We start from the raw sequence: 18,428 nt of genomic DNA, 5'->3' as shown, positions 1-18,428 counted from the left end.
AAGATTATCTTCTGTGTCTGTGTTAATTGGTTTCCCTTTTCTTTGTTGAAGAGGGTCTGTGCAATCCTTCTGCCTAGTCCGCCATCTTGCCCCGCCTCCTCTTGTATAAGTTTTATGCACAGAAAATAATTTAAATGCTAAAGTACATTCAGCAGAATGCATTATGTCCTTGACAGGAAAAAAAAAAAAAAAAAAGAAGAAGAAGAGTTCCATTTCTAAGAGTTACTGTGAAAATAAAATCCCTATGAAAAAAAGTTTCCCATGTAGGAAAAACATACAATAAAATGTCACATTTAGGCATTGAGGAAGAGAAAGACATAGAGAGGTATGTGGGAAATACAGACAACAAAGATGAACTCTTTTGCGCATACAGTACGGCATGGTTAGTGAAGGCAAACACAGGTATATGAGTGGATAGAGGGGTGGACAGGCTGAAATATTAGGTATGTCTGTGAAGTGGGGAGTGTACCTAAGAACAGGTATAGGGTTGGCAGACAATGGTCCTATAACTGTATGTCTATGATCTGAATTCCCAGATGTTTAGTGGAGCTGACAAGGGGCAAGGTTGTAGTCATGGCGTGGTCACAGCCAGCTATCCAGAGGGACTGAGTAGTTGAACCTGTGGGCTCAGAACCATAGTCGCAGAGGACATCAAGCTCAATTGACATAACATACTACACAAAACATTGTTCCACCTCCTACTGTGGCGAGAAGCAACTGGGATCTTAAAAACATGCAAGCTGCCATCTGGATGCAACGATGGGTCTTTCCTCGTCCAGAGCCAAGAAGAATGAAAAAAAACAAAAATTCATGGAAACAATTAGTCCTAGCGACTGGTACACCATCCGATCTGCAGCCTATACGACTATGAGACCAGAAGAACTAGACGATGGCTGGCTACTACTGTCAACCACTTGGAAGAGGATCTGTGTAGGAGATCCTGGATAGACAGGGAGAACAATGTGGAAGAAAACTCAAAATCATTTGGAAAAAAAAGTGGCGGGGGGGGACCAGGTTTGCTGGCCCAATAGAGCCTGGTGGAACCACTGAGACTGGGGTCCCTAGCTGCCCTTCAGGTCTGGAATTGAACACATGCCTGTGGCTTCCAGCCAAACAATGGACAGGCATATGAGTTGAACATTTACCTGAGGTAGATACACTCCTTGGAGAGAACAAGCATGGTAGAAAGAAGGGCTGCTTATGCACAGGGAGACAGCTCAGGGGGCAGGAGTACATGGAGGAATGGACACAGGCAAGAGGTAACTATCGGGAGGAAGTAGGTGGGGAGAGGTTGCATTGTGGTAAATTGTGGTCAAGTGTCATGACACAAAGTGTGTGTGAACTGCTGTATGGAAAGTGTATTTGCTCTGTAAATTTTCACCCAAATCACAATAAAAAGAAAAAATAAATAAAATGTTACATTTATATGTTTTTTTAAATTTTAAGAGAAAAATATGTATTTTTAGATTGTTATTCCAGGGTAAGTTAAATTAGTATTTAAATCAAAATATATGATTTTATTTTAATCAAGGGTTGCTTTGTTCTGAATCATACATACAGTTTATTGAAGCAAAGGAAGAATAGCAATTCTATAAAACGTTGTATCATGTATGTAGTCCTGAGTCATTTCTTACGTTTATGATTCCTGAGTCACTAATTACTAAGCCTTTCCTATAAGGAAAAGATTAATAACAGCAGGCAAAGTGCGTGATTGTGAAACTTTTTGAATATTAATTATGATAGCTAAGGAAAGACTTTTTAAAGCCACATTGAAAGGATTAAATTTTGTTAAATTGCATTTAGTTCAAAAATGGAAGATAATTAGCATTACTTTTCATTGAGAGACATCTCTTTATTTCCTAAGGAATAATAAAATTTGGAGATTCAGATGGCTACAAACATATTTATGAAAAAATATATTCTTAAAATTGACAGCACTATAGTAGTTTTTATTATTAAGGGAAGGGAGAAGTTATAGGTTGTATATTAAAGATAGCTTTTGGCCCTTCATTTTATTTATATATTAAAACATAATATATGTAATTATTGTCATGAAAAAATTGAACTGAAATAATCAAGATTAATGTCTGCTGTTATAAGATCTTTTGTATACAATTGAAATAAAATTTCTAAGTTTTAAACACAGCACATTCTAGACTGCTGTTAACTACAATTTGTAAATGCTCTTAGGCCTTCCCTACGCACCCTCACCCCAACCTCCCCACACAAACACGTACTTTCTGCACTTTGAAACACAAAGCAACTTGTCAGTTCAGTTTATTCAGTTAGGGTCGGTTCTGTGAAAACAAAGTCAAGGCAATTGTTTGATTTAATTGACTAGTGAAACTGGTTATACAGGTAAATAGAACTTAGTGTTATTTTTGTCCCATTGCATATTCAGTGTTCATAAAGTCATTTAACACAATAAGATTCCAGTGACATTATAATAGATTTTTATAAAAAATATTTTTTACCAAAGCAAAGAACAAAGACGCTAAAATCCAAACTATAGAAAATACTCATGGTTTTTTTTTTTTTTTTCTTTAAGGCTCAGGTTTCACAATAAGGAAATGTGCCCAAAGAGGTCTTCTTGTCTTTCACTGTTCATTCCTTTTCTTTGAGGAATGCTTTTCTGAACTGTATTTAGTATAACCACAGGAAAATTTCTAATATAATTTAGATTAATAATTTAAATAACTCTTACAAAATAGTCCTCTGACTGCAAGGAGATAGTTCTTTCCTAGCTTCTCTTTCCTCCTTACTTGCTTAGTCTTGTGGTTGATTATTTTAACAATATTCTCATTAGGGCCCTTGATTCTTTCTGCCACCTGCCTTCTACTATACCCAGCCCACTATTCTCTACTACTTCAGTTCCTGCTTGGGAAATTGCATAACCATCTTGCTCAGCATTTTCATAGATTTATAGTTTCCAGTCTCAGTTGTTTTCTCAACATAGCTCTGCAGTTTTTTACTTTTACTTCCTAAGCTTGCTTTTCTTTTTCTTCATGAAATATATTTCAAACATTTGTTATTTTCGTCACGTCTGCACCTTAGCAAATGACTTGCCTTCTATTTCATAAAAAAAAAAAATAAAAGGATTCCACAGAGCTTGAACTCCCCGTAATTTCCAAAATGATACATCTATCTTTGTATATTATTGTATTCATGTGAGTCTTCAGAGGAAGAGATATATCTCCTTTCCAAGGCTTCTCCCTTCATCAGTCTCCTCTGTTACATTGCTCCAGAATGCCTGGAAGGGACAGAAATGAATAGTGAAATAAGAGAAGACTTTCTTTGCCATATGTGTGACACAGTTCATTATATGAAAACTATGTACATTTTACTTCTTGGTTTTTTTACTCATCATTTCTCCCACCTACTATTCTTACAGGAGTTATTCTTACAACTGCTTCTTCTGACCCTATTCAAATTGCAGAAAGAGAGAATTTGATTGCAACCAAATCATTTCTTTGTATAAGGCTGTACATCATAGGTCACAAACAACTATGCGAGAATTCTCTAGAGTTAGATTCCCATCCTTTGTCCAATGAACTGTATCAATATGCATCTTGGTCCCATCCTCCTCATGAGGCTACTCTTCTCACAGACAGCCTGTGTGATTGCTATCTGAAGTACATTTTTAGTACTTCATAAAAATGACTGTGGTAGTTTAAACCAGGCAAAAATATCTTAATAACATTGAGAAAAGATAAAGTTGTTTCAAAACCTTTATACTTTTTTTTTCCAAAACATTAAAAACTCTTGTACTGTCACTTATGAATGTATGTTGTTGTTAGCTGCCGTTGAGTCTTCTCCAACTCATAGTGACCCTCTGTACAACAGAACGAAACGCTGCCCAGTCCTGTGCCAGTGCCACAGTCCTTGCTATACTTGAGCTGTGTCAATCCATCCTGTTGAGGGTCTTCCCCTTTTTTGTTGACCCTCCACTTTACCAAGCATGATAACTTTCTCCAGGGAATGGTCGCTTCTTACAACATAACCAAAGTAGGTGAGATGAAGTCTGGCCATTCTCGCTTCCAAGGAGCATTCGGCTGCACTTTTTCCAGGACAGATTTGTTAGTTCTTTTAGCAGTCCGTGGTACTTTCACCATTCTTCGCCAGCATCACAACTCAAAAGCACTGACTCTTCTGCAGTCTTCCTTATTCATTGTCCAGCTCTCACATACAGATGAGGTGGTTGAAAACAGCATGGCTTGTGTTAGATGTACCTTAGTCTTCAAGGAGATATCTTTGCTCTTCAGCACTTGAAAGAGGTCTTTTGCAGCAGATTTGCCCAATACAATACATCATCTGATGTCTTGACTGCTGCTTCCATTGGTGTTGATTGTACAACCAAGTATGAATCAAGTCTTTGACAACTTCAATCTCTTCTCCATTTTCGTGATGCTACCTGTTGGTCCAGTTGTGAGGATTTTTGTCTTCTTCATATTGAGGTGTAATCCATATTGCAGACTGTAGCATTCAGTCTTCATCAGTAAGTGCTTCAAGTCATCCTCACTTTCAGCAAGCAAAGTTGTGTTGTCAGCATATTGCAGGTTGTCCTTCCTCCAATCCTGATGACACTTTCTTCATATAGTCCACCTTCTCAGATTATTTGCTCAACATGCAGACTGAATAAGTATGGTGAAAAGATACAACCTTCATGCACTCCCTTCTTGATTTTAAACCATGCAGTGTCCCCTTGTTCTGTTCGAACAACAGCCTCCTGATCAATGAACAGGTTCCTCATGAGTACAGTTAAGTGTTCTGGAATTCCCATTCTTCTTAACGTTACTCATAATTTGTTGTGATCCACACAATCCAATGCTTTTGCATAGTCAATAAAACACAAGTAAACATCTTTCTGATATTCCTTCCTTACAACCAAGATCCATGTGACATCTGCTAAGATAGCCCTCATTCTATATCCTCTTCTGAATCCAGCTTGCATTTCTGGAAGTTCGCTGTCAATATACTGCTGCAGCCATTTTTGAATTATCTTCAGAACGATTTTACTTGCATATGATATTAATGATATTGCTTGATAATTTCCACATTCTGTGGGATCACCTTTCTTTGGAATGGGCACAAATAAGGATCTCTTCTAGTCCGTTGGCCAGCTAGCTGTCTTCCAAATGTTCTGGCATAGCTGAGTGAGTGCCTCCAGCACGGCATCCATTTGAAACATCTCAATGGGTATTCCGCCAGTTTCTGGAGCCTTGTTTTTCACTACTTCCTTCAGTACAGCTTTGACTTCTTCCTTCAGTACCATTGGTTCTTGATCATATGCCAGTTCCCAAAATGGATGAACATCAACCAATTCTTTTTCGTACAGTGACTCTGTGTATTCTTTCCATCTTCTTTTGATGTTTCCTGTATCATTCAGTATTTTGCCCATAGACTCTTTCAGTATAGCAACTTGAGGCTTGAATTTTTTTTTCAGTTCTTTTAGCTTAAGAAATGTCAACTGTGTTCTTCTCTTTTGGTTTTCTAATTCCAGGTCTTTGCACATTTCATTATAATAATTGACTTTGTCTTTTTGAGCTGCTCTTTGTCATTTCATCGATTTGCTTTAGCTACTCTCCCTTTAAGGGCAAGTTTTAGATTCTCTTCTGACATCCATTTTGGTCTTTTCTTCCTTTCCTGTCTTTTTAATGGCCTTTTGCTTTCTTTGTAGATGATGTTCTTGATGTCATCCCATAATTTTTCTGGTTGTTGGTCACTGGTGTTCAGTGCATCGAATCTGTTGTTTAGATGGTGTCTAAATTCAGGAGTGATATATTCAAAGTCATATTTTGGCTCTCATCGACTTGTTTTAATTGTCTTCAGCTTCAACTTGAACATGTATATGAGCAATTCACAGTCTGTTCAACACTCAACTTCTGGCCTTGTTTTGGCTGAAGATATTGAGCTTTTCCATCTCCTCTTGCCACAGATGTAATCAATCTGATTCCTGTGTACTCTGTCTGGCAAAGTCCACATGTATAGCCACTGTTTGTGTTGTTAAAAAAAGGTATTTGTAGTGAATAAATCGTTCATCTTACAAAATTCTATCATGCAATCTCCAACATTATTGTTATCACCAAAGGCCAAATTTCCCAAGGTTTAGCACACATATAATGGGTAAACCCAAAGGAGAAGAAATGTTTGAAATAATAATGGCTGAGAATTACTCAAAATTAATAACAGACACCAGACCACAGATCTGGGAAGCTCAGAGAATACCAGGCAGGATAAATATCCCAAAAATCTACACCTAGAAATATCATCTCCAAACTGCAGAAAATCAAAGACAAAGAGAAAATCTTGAAAGAAGCCAGAAAAAGAAAAAGAGGAACAAGGATAGGAATGACACCAGACTTCTCTTCAGACACCATACAAACAAGGAAAATGAGTGAAGTATTTAAAATTTTGAAAGGAAAAAAATCCAACAACCTAGATATCTGTATCTTGCAAAATTAGCCTTCAGAAGTGAAGGAGAAATAAAGGCTTTCTCAGACAAACAACATTTAGGGTATCTGTTGCCACTAGACCTGACTTAAGAGCTCTGGTGGCACAGTGGTTAAGCTCTCAGCTACTAACCAGAAGGTCAGTAGTTCAAACCCACTAACGACTCAATGGGAAAAAAATGTGGCAATCTGCTTCTGTAAAAATTACAGCTTTGGAAACTCTGTAGACAGTTCTACTCTGTCCTGTAGAGCTGCGGTGGGTTAGAATCTGCTCAATGGCCGTGGGTTGGTTAGTTAGTTAGTATGTAAACAGTGAACTGCCAGAAATTCAAGCTGGATTCAGAAGGATGTAGAATGAGGGATATCATTGCTGGTGTCAGATGGATCTTGACTGAAAGCAAAGAATACCAGAAAGATGTGTTTATATCTGTTTTATTGACTACACAAAGGTGTTCAGCTGTGTGGTTCATAAGGATGGGAATTCCAGAATACTTAATTGTGCTCACGAAAAACCTGTATACAGTTTTCGAACAGAATAAGGATATACTGCATGGTTTAAAATCAGGAAAGGTGTGTGTCAGGTTTGTATCCTTTCACCACACTTACTAGTCTGTATGCTGAGCAAATAACTGAGAAGCTGGAGTGTATGAAAAAGAACATGACATCAGGGTTGGAGGAAGAGTCATTAATAACCTTTGATAAGCGGATGGCACAACCTTGGTGGCTGAAAGTAAAGACTTGAAGCACTTCCTGATGAAAATCAAAGACTATAGCCTTCAGTATGCATTCCACCTCAATATGAAGAAAAGAAAAATCCTCACAAGTGGACCAATAAGAAACATCATGATAAACAGAGAAAAGATTGAAGTTGTCAAAGATTTCATTTTATTTGGGTACACAATCAACACCCATGGAAGCAGCAGTCAAGAAGTCAAACCACATATTATATTGGGCACATTTGCTGTAAAAGACCTCCTTAAAGTGTTCAAAAGCATGGGTGTCACTTTGAAAACTAAGGTGTGCCTCACCCAAGCCATGGTATTTTCACTCACCTTATATGCATGCGAAAACTGGACAATAAAAAAGGAAGAACAAAGAAGAATTGATGCATTTGAATTATGGTGTTGGTGAAGAATATTGAATATACCGTGGACTACCAAAAGAACCAACAAATCTTTCTCAGATATAGTACAACCAGAATGCTCCTTAGAAATAAGGATGGTGAGACATTGTCTCATGTACTTTGGAGGTGTTATCAGGAAGAACCAGTCCCTGGAGAAGGACATCATACTTGGTAAATAGAGGGTACATGAAAAGAAGAAGAATCCTCAATATGATGGGTTGGCTACAACAGTGTGTTCGAACAGCAGTGATTGTAAAGATGCACAGGACCAGGCAGTGTACATCAGGTTGCTGTGTGTCAGAATCAACTTGATTGATTGTACCTAACCACAATAACACATAAAAAAAAAAACAATAGAAAAAGAATGGAAGAAACAAAGAACAAGGGCAACAAATAGAAAATAGTTATAAATATGGTAAATATTAAATCAACTATATCAATTATCTCTTTAAATATGAATGGTCTAAATACAAGAAAACCTAATATTTTTTTACCCTGTAAACTAAACTAGTTTTACACTAAAATTTAGAAACATTGACCATTAAAAGGGTTTATTTCTTCATAAAAATCTTTTCAAGATTTCTTAGGGTAGTAAAAAAAAAAAACAACTTACTGTCCTTGAGTCAGAGCCAACTCATAGCAACCCCTCCTTGGGTTTCCAAGGTGGTATCACTATGGAAGTAGATTGCCCAATTTTCTTTCTGAGGAGTGGCTGGTGAGTTTGAACCACCGGCCTTCTGGTTAGCAGTCAAATGCCTTAGGCACTGTGCTACCAGAGCTCCCTTTTAGCGTGGTACTTGTACTTCTCCCCCGCCTTTTTTTAGGGGGGTTCAGGTAACTTATTCAGAGTGAACATCTTTCATATGTTAGAGAATTATTAGTGCCTGCCTATCTAAGTGGGAGCTCTGGTAGCGTAATACCTAAGGCACTTGACTGCTAACCAGAAGGCTAGCAGTTCAAACCCACCAGCCACTCCTCAGAAGGAAGGTTGGGCAATCTATTTCCATAGTGATACCGCCTCAGAAACCCAAGGAGGGATCACTATGAGTTAGGTCCGACTCGACAGCACACAACAACAACAATCCTATCTAAGTTAAGATCAGCTTCCAACATTTTATCCTTTGCACTTAATAATATGATGAAATATCTCTATCTGAGAATTCTTTCAATGTGATTTTTTTGGGGTTAGGTCACTTCCTCAAGGTTATCTCCATCCCTTTGTCACAACCATTTTCCTCATTATATTGATAAGTTCCCCTTCACTAAGTTCCACTCACTGTTTATCTAGAGTCCTCACAATGGCAGTAATTTCCACAGTCAACTGTTCTATAACTCCATTTATGTTCTGTTTGGATTTCTCCACCACCATTGTCATTTTGTGTTTCTTTACTGAACTTTCATCTCTTTTCATTATCCATTTTTATAAAATATCACATGGGTGGGTTTGTCACTGACAAGGACAACACTACTACACTTCCTGTGTGTGTGTGTGAAGTAAATAACAGGCAATGACCAATCATTGACTGACTTTGAAAGAAATGTGATTGGTCACTGATCATCATGTGCATCTGTTATGTACCGACTTCAGTGATTTGTTAACAGAATAGCTAGCATTAAAGTCTGTACATTATATAGTTCCTCACAATGTACTATGGTAATTGAAATTTGTTTTATGTTGGGGAACTGGTATTATTTACCTAAACTCTTAACTGAAATTCATGCTAGAATAGTGCAAAACAAGAATTGCCAATCCTTGCAAGTGATAGTTCTGTAGAGATACTGCCTCGGAAATCCAAGGAAGGGTCGCTATGAGTTGAAATCGACTTGACGGCAGTGAGTTTGCATTTTTGTTTGTTTGGTTTTGCAAGTGATTTATGATTTTTGAAAGAAAATGTTTTCAGACAAATTACACTTTTGTGTCTTATACATTGATTTCCTTTTTTAGTAGAAAATTCTGACTACCAGCCAACAGTTCAGTAATGCTTTCATCTTTATGTATGTATGTCTAAAAGTCAGAGAGTAATTAGGAGTTTTGTAATACTTTATTCTCTGAAATAAAATACATCCCACCTAGCCGCCAGCCCCTAACCCTTATAATGAATATCCAACAATTTTGTTGTAGTGGATTAATTTTTGCATATACAACTTTAGAAGACGTTTTTCAAGAGTTTATTATGTGCCAAAGTAGAGGCCTGCCTACTGGTACTAACAGTGTCGTACTTAGTTGGATCATGATGTACATTTTACATCGGCTTAGAGAAAGAAAAACTAAGGCTGAGTGGGCATACTCATATTAATAGTAGGACTCTAAATTGATAAAATTCTTTTGGGAAGAACATTAGTCTTATATTAAAGAGCATTAAATAGTTATACCACTGAACTTAATACATCTTCTGTTCTGAAAACTTTAACATAGAATAGTACTTTAAGAAAAAATGTCTGAATACTGCAGAAGTCTGTTGTAGCATTATTTATATTAGCTAAAAATTGTTATCCTAAATATTAACATGATTCATAAACAAAACAAGTTCAGCATAGAAAATTGTATGGTACATAGAAATTGACACCACGAAAAAACACATAACAAAAATGACAGCAACAAATTCATATTTGCCAATAATTACATATCTGGCAAGGGACTTATCTCTATGATTTATAGAAAACTCCAACGTCTCCAGCATTTCAACAGCAAAGGAATTAACAATCCAATTGAAAAATGGGCAGAAGACATGAATAGACACTTCATCAAGGAGGATATTCAGGTGGCCAGCTAACATATGAAGAGGTGCTCACAATCATTGGCCATCAGAGAAATGCAAATCAAAGCAACAGTGATATACCATCTTACCCCAGCACTGATGGCAAGGTTCAGCGAGACAGAAAATAACAAATGCTGATGGGATATGGAGAGATTGGGACTCTCATACACTGCTGGTGGGACTGTGAAGTGATACAACCACAGTGGAAAGCAGTATGGTGATTCCTTAGAAAGCTAGAATTGGAAATACCATTCGACCCAGTAATCCCATTACTAGGTGTATATCCTAGGGAGGTGAGAGCCAGGATAGAAACAGATATATGCACACCCATGTTCATCGCAGCACTATTTACAATAGCAAAAAGATGGAAACAACCTACGCCATCAGCAGAAGAGTGGATGACCAAACTATGGTGCATACCCACAATGGAATGCTATGCAGCACTAAAGAATAATGTAGAGTCTGCAAAACACCGCATAATATGGATGAACTTGGAGGACATTGTGCTGAGTGAAATAAGTCACAGAAGGACAAATACGGTATTAGTTTGTTGTTGTGGAGGGTCAAGGAAAGATTTATATATGGAGGAAAACTTTCTTTGCTGGTTTCCAGGGATGGGAGGGAAAGGGAGGGAACACTGCAAAAAAAAAAAAAAAAAAGATTCTTTGACGCATGTCACTTTACTTTTGTGCATTTCACTGTACATAAATTATATTTCAATAAAATGCATTAAAAAAAAAGAAAACCAGGGAGTAAGTGGGAAGAGTACTGTTATACTGAGAGGATTGCAGCCAATTTACAAAACAAAATATGTATAAATTGTTGAATGGAAAACTAATTTGCTCTGTAAACTTTCACCCAAATCACAATAAAATGTTCAAAAACCAAAAAATTGTTATCCTAAATATCACTACAATGAATGTAATTAAATTACATACATTGGCTTGTTAGATAGTTCAGTAGTATTAAAAATAAATTCAAATACTCCAACAATCCAGAAAAAATGATTATGCTATAAGATTAAATGAAGAAGTATAGTATAAAATGCATATAGCAATTCAGATACATAAATTGTATGTTTTTATCAAGACTGCAAAGAAATATTTATACATGAAAAAAGTAAATTGTAATGTCATTGTGAATGACTTGTTAAAATTTTTCTCAATGTTATTTTGACTGGAAATAAAACTTCAATAAAATACTTACATTTTTAGGTAATTAATTTTTATTAAAAGAAGTTAATTATATTTGACATTGTTTCTCAGACCAACAAATAGTGAGAAAATTTAGAGACCCAGTCTCCAAAATTGTTAACCATAAATATTGTATTTAAAATACTGCTTTCCTGTTCACATCATCTTTTTATTATATAAGGAATAGCAATATCGATAAATAATTTTTAAAACCTGGAAAATTATACAAGAAAAACTTTTCAGCACAGTTTCTGTAAGGGGGAGCTGCTACACTGTATCAGTTCTAGAGCATTTGGAGCTATTTTAATTTGTTGGAAAATGTTATAAATTTTAATGAAATCTGTTTTTCTTTAGCTTGACAGGGCCAATTCGCTATTAAGCCAAACACAGCAACCTTACAGATACCTTATTGAATCAGTGCGTCAGAGAGATTCAAAGATTGATTCACTAAAGAAGTGCATTGCACAACTTGAGAAAGATGTCAGGTAAGCCATCTACAAATCTTTTATTTGAATAGAAATGATATTGTAAATACATGCTATATAGATGCATTCAAGTTTTAAATTGTAAAGAAAAAATGTAAATAATGAAAATTGTCTTCAATGTAATGTGATTGCTCTTTAGAAAAACTAGATCACATCATGTCAGGTGTACACATTCCACCTTATGATTAGAATTCTTACCGTGGAAATAACAATGCTACGTTTATTAACAAAACACTCCACCCTGACTAGGGCAGAAAGCAGCTATCCTTTGCTTATACCCATAGAATTCTTTAGTGGGATATGAGATAACCAAAGGGAGAGGACGAATATAACCCACATGCCATTTGTTGCGTCAAAATGACTTTTTGAACGGGTAAAAAGTACACATTTACTTAGATTCATGTTGCCTTTGCCAAGGAATTTTTAGTTTTTTCTTCTCCTGACCCTTTACATGAAAACCCATGAAATTCTTAAATGTAAATAAACAAATTCCTTTCACTTCTTTGGATTAAAATTGTTTTCTGACATGAAACCTTATCTAAAAGCCTTGTTCCATTTAGAAACCATTCAAATTCTTAAACTATTCACCTATATGATCATTTAAATTCTTTTCAACTAAAGTAAAGTGAATGCTGCTATACTTAAAGAGATTTTAACTCTTGGATGGGTGGTTGGTTGTCTTAGTTATTAGATTTAAGATTATAAGAATAAGTGAGATTCTTATGTAGAAATTATTAATGGACCCAAAAATGTATAAGCTGAAAGTTAGATGGGAATGAGAATCGTTAAGTCAAGCAGTTAAAAGACAATAAGAAAGTAGTTGTCAAATCCAGGTTTTCTAGGGTATATAACTAAAAATATAAAACTTCTGGTAATTAGCTCCAAAGAATGAGATATCCTTTTGATCAATGAGAATAATTCTCTTCCCTCTCATTTCTACCTCACTAAAATAATTGGTCCAGAACTTCATTCTTGGTCTGAGTTTTTTAATGATTTGATAATATAATTTAAAGTCACATTTCAACTTCAAAATAAATAAATAATGATTTATTTTCAAATTAATTTTAAAGCTAAAAATTACATTTAGAATATATATTACTATTTACTGGTCCACAATAGAAAGTATGTCTGTCACCATTCACCAGACACTTGGTTATCTTAGAGAAATTGAGAGAGGAGCCCCTAATGGAACTTTCCTATGATACATATTTCTGTTGTTTTTGAAATTTTTTTTGTAATAGTCTCATTTTATCTTTATAATCTTGAAGGGGAATATATATGAAAATCATGAGGAAAATTTACATCCATCACAATTATCTTCAAATAAAGTTCTTTGAATACTTATTTTACTAAAATTAAAATATGATAGGTCTGACTCTGTGGCACATAACAACAATAACAACAAGCTGAAAAGTTTAATATAGAGAAAAATAACAACTGTCTATTAGAGAAAACTAAAAGATGAGCAGTCAGCCCTAGAGAGGTTAAGTTACTTGTCCTCTAAGAGCCTAAATCTTTGTGGTAGAGCCGACATTTGAATCCAGATCTGTTGCTTTCTGATTCTATACTCTTAACCATTATGTTATACTGCCTCCTTATGTTCTATTCTGAATAAGGGATCATTTTTCATTGAAGTAACATAATTAAGGAAGAGAAACAAAAAGACAGTGTGTCACTGTATAATAATGGTTAAAAGTAGAGCTTAGATAAGTTGATAATTGTTGAATCTGGGTGACAGATACATTTGTTATGTTTTTTTCCTTTCTTTTGAAATGCTCCCAAAATTTTTTTTTTTAATTTGTTTTAAAAAATACATATTCTTAAAGGGAGGACATACTATAAATATAGGTTACATGGCTTCAAATCTAGCTCAGTTCATTGTTTTTAACTTGGGCAAGTCAGTTAAACTTTTCTAAACCTCTGCTATCCAAAAGAAATGTCTGTAATGATGAAAATGTTCTACATCTGCACTATCCAATATGGCAGCCACTAGCAACATGTGACTGGTGATGCAGATGGTTAGGCTCTAGGCAACTGACTGAAAGGTTGGTCGTTCAAACCCTCTCAGCTGCTCCGTGGGAGAAGAACCTGGCAATTTATTTCTATAAAGATTACAGCCAAGAAAACCCTATGGGGCAGTTCTACTCTTGCATTTGGAGTTGCTAAGTGTCAAAATTAACTTGATGATGCACAACAGTATGTGGCTCTTGAGCATTTGAAGTGTGGGTAGTTCAATGGAGGAACTAAATTTTAATTTAATCTAATTTGAATTGCCACTTAACACTAATGGCTACGTGTTTTAGACAGTGTAGCTAGTTTCCTTATGTGTGAAATGAGAGTGGTGTTAACAGCATCTAATTCATATGGGTATACTGAGGATTAAATAATATAATCCTTGTAATACATATAGAACAATCCCTAGAACATCGTATATGCTTGATAAATGTTTGCTATCAGTATTTATCATACATTCAACTAATTTTTACACTGAAAAATTATCTTGCAAATGACAAATAAAATTTTCCCAGATATGTTGAATTTGTACAAAACTTAGAACTCCCTTACTAATAACAGAAGTATTAATACAAGCTATGCTTAATTATGCATTTAACTGCTTTTATTTTTTTAACTAAGCATCTGAGTCCTTTATAGCTGTTTCATAAATTTATTGTATAGTATTTTAGCAGATTCTAAATTGTTATTTTTCAGCATAAGAAATCTTAATTGAAACAACTACCTTCTAATGAAAGGAGCCTTAATGGGGCTTAATGGTTAAACACTAGGCTGCTAACCAAAAGGTTTGCAGCCACCAGCCACTCAAAAGGAGAAAAGATATGACAGTATACTCCAGTAAAGATTGTGGCCTAGGAAACCCTATGAGGCAGTTCCACTCTATCCCAAGAGATTGCTATACATCGGAATTGACTCAACAGCACCTAACAACAACAACCTTCTAATCTGAAAAATTAAGATGTTTTCAGTAGTTTAATTATGGCTTTTGAGATGTTGTAATAGGTGTACACTGGTTACCTTAGAAATGATGTAATATGATGATGTCATAAAAAAAATTAGCTCAATCAACAAGTCAGATGCAACAGGGTAGGTCACAGTCCTGTGCTGCCTCTGAGGCCAATGACATTTCAAATCCTATAGTCAGGCTCCTGGAGGTATAGTGGAATTATCCTGAACTTTGAAAGCACAGCAACCTGGTTACTTTTATCATGGTAAAAGTGTTTGTACAATATATATATTAATGTGAACATCAAAGGACTGTTTTGAAAATTAAGTGAAATAACATATAAAGCTTCTGGCACATAGGAAAAACCTGAGTAAATACTACTTCCTCTTTTCTTAATTTAAAATTTAAAAATTAGATGGCCCATACAAGAAGATTATAAAGTTATTATGTTACTTTGAAATTCCTATTCTTCTTTGCTGAGTGTTTATTTTAATTGTAAAAAAAAAATTACATTAACTGACTATAAAAATGTTTCACTAGCTTATACATTAAAAGTTCTTTAAAGAACTGACTGATTTTATGATCTTAGAAAATTAATACCACTATACTATACCCATCATAGCTATTTATGCACTATATTCAATATCTAGAAAGGTTACTCTAAGTATGCACTAAAATTAAATCATTATAAACATCTTAAAAATTAACATTTGAGATTTGCTATTTTTTTTTTTAGTTTTCCTATCATTACAGTAATAATCTGTCTTAAGAAAGAAGACTGTTCTCTTCCACCCAGAAACAATCTGGGTCGTATAACTTGATCTCTAGTTCAGAACTGAAGGAAGCATGGAAAGGAAATAATTAGCATAAATTTTCTTGCCTTGTTGTCAGTTCTTAGTTTATTCATAACTAGTAGTTAAAGAAGAATAGACTACATTGTCAACTTCTCCTATAAGGCTAAGCCAAGATATATTGATCCAGGAAGTTAAGGAGCAATATATCAGGAGTGTGTTTTCATATAGCAGGTGAAACAGAGCCATAAACTTGAGGTTCTGAGTAATAATTAACAGTGAATTGAACAATTATGAGTGTAATATACCATTCAAGATAGATGTGCTTATAAGGAGATTTGTTTTGTAGTTGCTTTATGAGTCACGCATAGAAGCTTTGTATTTTTAAAGTTTTAAAGTTTCCAGTATTATGAAATGTGTCTTACAAAGGCTAGCCATCTATTGAGTAATTACACACATACTGAAAGAACACTAGTATACTCATCATTATATTCAGTTTTAGAGACCCCCATTTTGAATATGGCCCCCCTTGTGATTTAAGAGTGTATTTATTATTAGGAATACTTAAGAGAAAATTAATTTGAAAATACTTACCCAAATATTCTAATGATAGAAATATTGTCTATGGATTTCATACTATTTGTGATTAATTGACATCTTACACATACAACAGAGTTGTTCTATAAATTGGTTTACCCATCCACCCCTTATTCCATGTCCATGCACTTGGTGGCGGTTTGTTTTTTACTTAAATATAGAATGTTTAGTTTATTCTTAAAAAAAAAGTTAGATATTAAATATTAAACACATCTAAGGAATCATTCACTCAAAATCTTTTAAACTCCTCAGAATTCCATTCCTATTACACTATATTTTATTTATACCCTCATGGTAGTTGAGGGTATTTGTGTGTGAGTTAATTCACTGCGTGTCAGTATGTTTATTTATTGTGTGTATATACATACATGTATGTGAATATGAATACATATATTCCTTGAAAATTCATTTTCCTTTTTACTGATTGTTTAATTGTGAAAAATATGTTCTGTTGAAACAACTCCAGCTAAAGAAAGATAAAAATTCTAGAGTAAAGCATGTGATCCTTACTATGTTTTGGGGGACTCCTGCAAAACGTAACACTCATTTCTTTTGTACCATTCAGTTATTTTTCAGCCCCTCAGCTCAGTAGGATCTCTGGTGCCTCATCCAAAAGTCAATTTGTTTTTCTGCTGTGCTGCTTACATTTATTGGCATTTAATTACTGTTTCCCTCTGATGCCTGTTTTTCATCTAAATTAGTAATACCCTATAACATTTATATAGAGTTTTATGTGTTCACTGCTTTATATAATCATTCATTAGATAATTCACATATCCCTTTAACATATGTGAGTATTATTTTCCACTTTTACAGATGTGAAAACTGAGGTTTGGTGAAGTGATGTGCATTGGGCTTTATATCACATAGCTGAGTCAGTGGCACAGTTGGAAACAAATCAGAAGTACATCTAGTCTTTATTCTCAGAAAACAAACTGTGATAATTCCTAAAGAAGCTGTCAGTTATTCACAGGGAGGAGAATGTGGGCTTTTTCATCTTAAATTCCCAAATTAGCCAATTCTTCCAGAAACTCTACTATAATGCCTTAAATTTAAAAAATTTAGATTAATATTTTTTAAATTAAGGGCTTTGGTCTCTATTTGCCTAGAGCAACACAGGAAGAAGGGCAGTAGGGAATAGGAGGCTGATTGGAATGTGTGATTAATTGCTGGTATGAGACCTAAAGAACTAGATGGTGCCTGGCTACCATTACTGAATAGTTTGATCAAAGATTCTACAGAACAATATTGATCAAAAGGGGGAAAATGCAGAACAGAATTTCATAAGCTCCTAGACTCCAGACTCACTGGAGCCCTGAAGGTTAGATAAATCCCTGAAGTTCTTACCCCTCAATTATCTTTAAACTTTAAAACAAAAATATTCCCTGAAGTTTTCTTAAAACCAAATGACAGTTTAGCTTAACTATAAACAATGTCTGCCTTGAGCATTATGCTTTAAAAAAAAAAAAATTTATTGTGATTTGAATGCCAGTTTACAAAGCAGATTCATTTTACTCTTCACAGTACATACATACTTGTTTCACAGCACTGATGATAATCCCAACAAAAAACAGCTTTCTTCTCATCTCCTCCCTGTGACTACCCCTTACCTGTGTCCTTATTATCTATGCATTCTTGTCTATCTAGCTTTCCCCATATGCAAATGTTGCCCTACAATTATGCTCTTTTAAAATCTATCTATATGGGACCAAAATGACAACAGCAACTCAAAAGATTAGCTAGGAACCTTAGAGGACAATGAGTATATGTTAACTGGGAAGGAATAACTCAGAAAAGGAGTATGAAAATTGTTGCACAACTCAAAGAACATAATCAGTGTCACTGAGTTAGTTATACATGTAGAAACTTGAATTAGTGTATGTTTTTGCTGAGTGTATTCTCAACAACAGCAAAATAAAATAAATGATAAAAAGTGGAATATGAAATAAAAACTGAAGCTTTCCATTTTCCTAAAGAGTAATTTAAGTTCCTCAAGGAAAATTTAGGGGCAAATTTAAGGACCCTAATATATGGCATAAATAGACTATCAAGCATAACTCAAAATGCACAAA

At 34.9% G+C, this 18,428-nt stretch overlaps 1 protein-coding gene across 1 annotated transcript in view; it reads left to right on the top strand.

Moving 5' to 3' along the window:
* The window catches only part of PIBF1 (progesterone immunomodulatory binding factor 1), a 529,275-nt gene that overhangs the window by 322,091 nt on the left and 188,756 nt on the right, over positions 1-18,428 (top strand). The window contains exon 14 of the mRNA XM_007948312.2: positions 11,879-12,009. Coding sequence (XP_007946503.1) covers positions 11,879-12,009 — 131 coding nt within the window. The remainder of the gene's footprint in view (positions 1-11,878; positions 12,010-18,428) is intronic.

This window comes from Orycteropus afer, unplaced genomic scaffold, assembly GCF_000298275.1.
Source record: "Orycteropus afer afer isolate SDZICR_OR568_19922 unplaced genomic scaffold, OryAfe1.0 scaffold00212, whole genome shotgun sequence".
NCBI classification, from domain to species: Eukaryota; Metazoa; Chordata; class Mammalia; order Tubulidentata; family Orycteropodidae; genus Orycteropus; species Orycteropus afer.
This window is presented reverse-complemented; position numbering and strand designations above follow the sequence as displayed.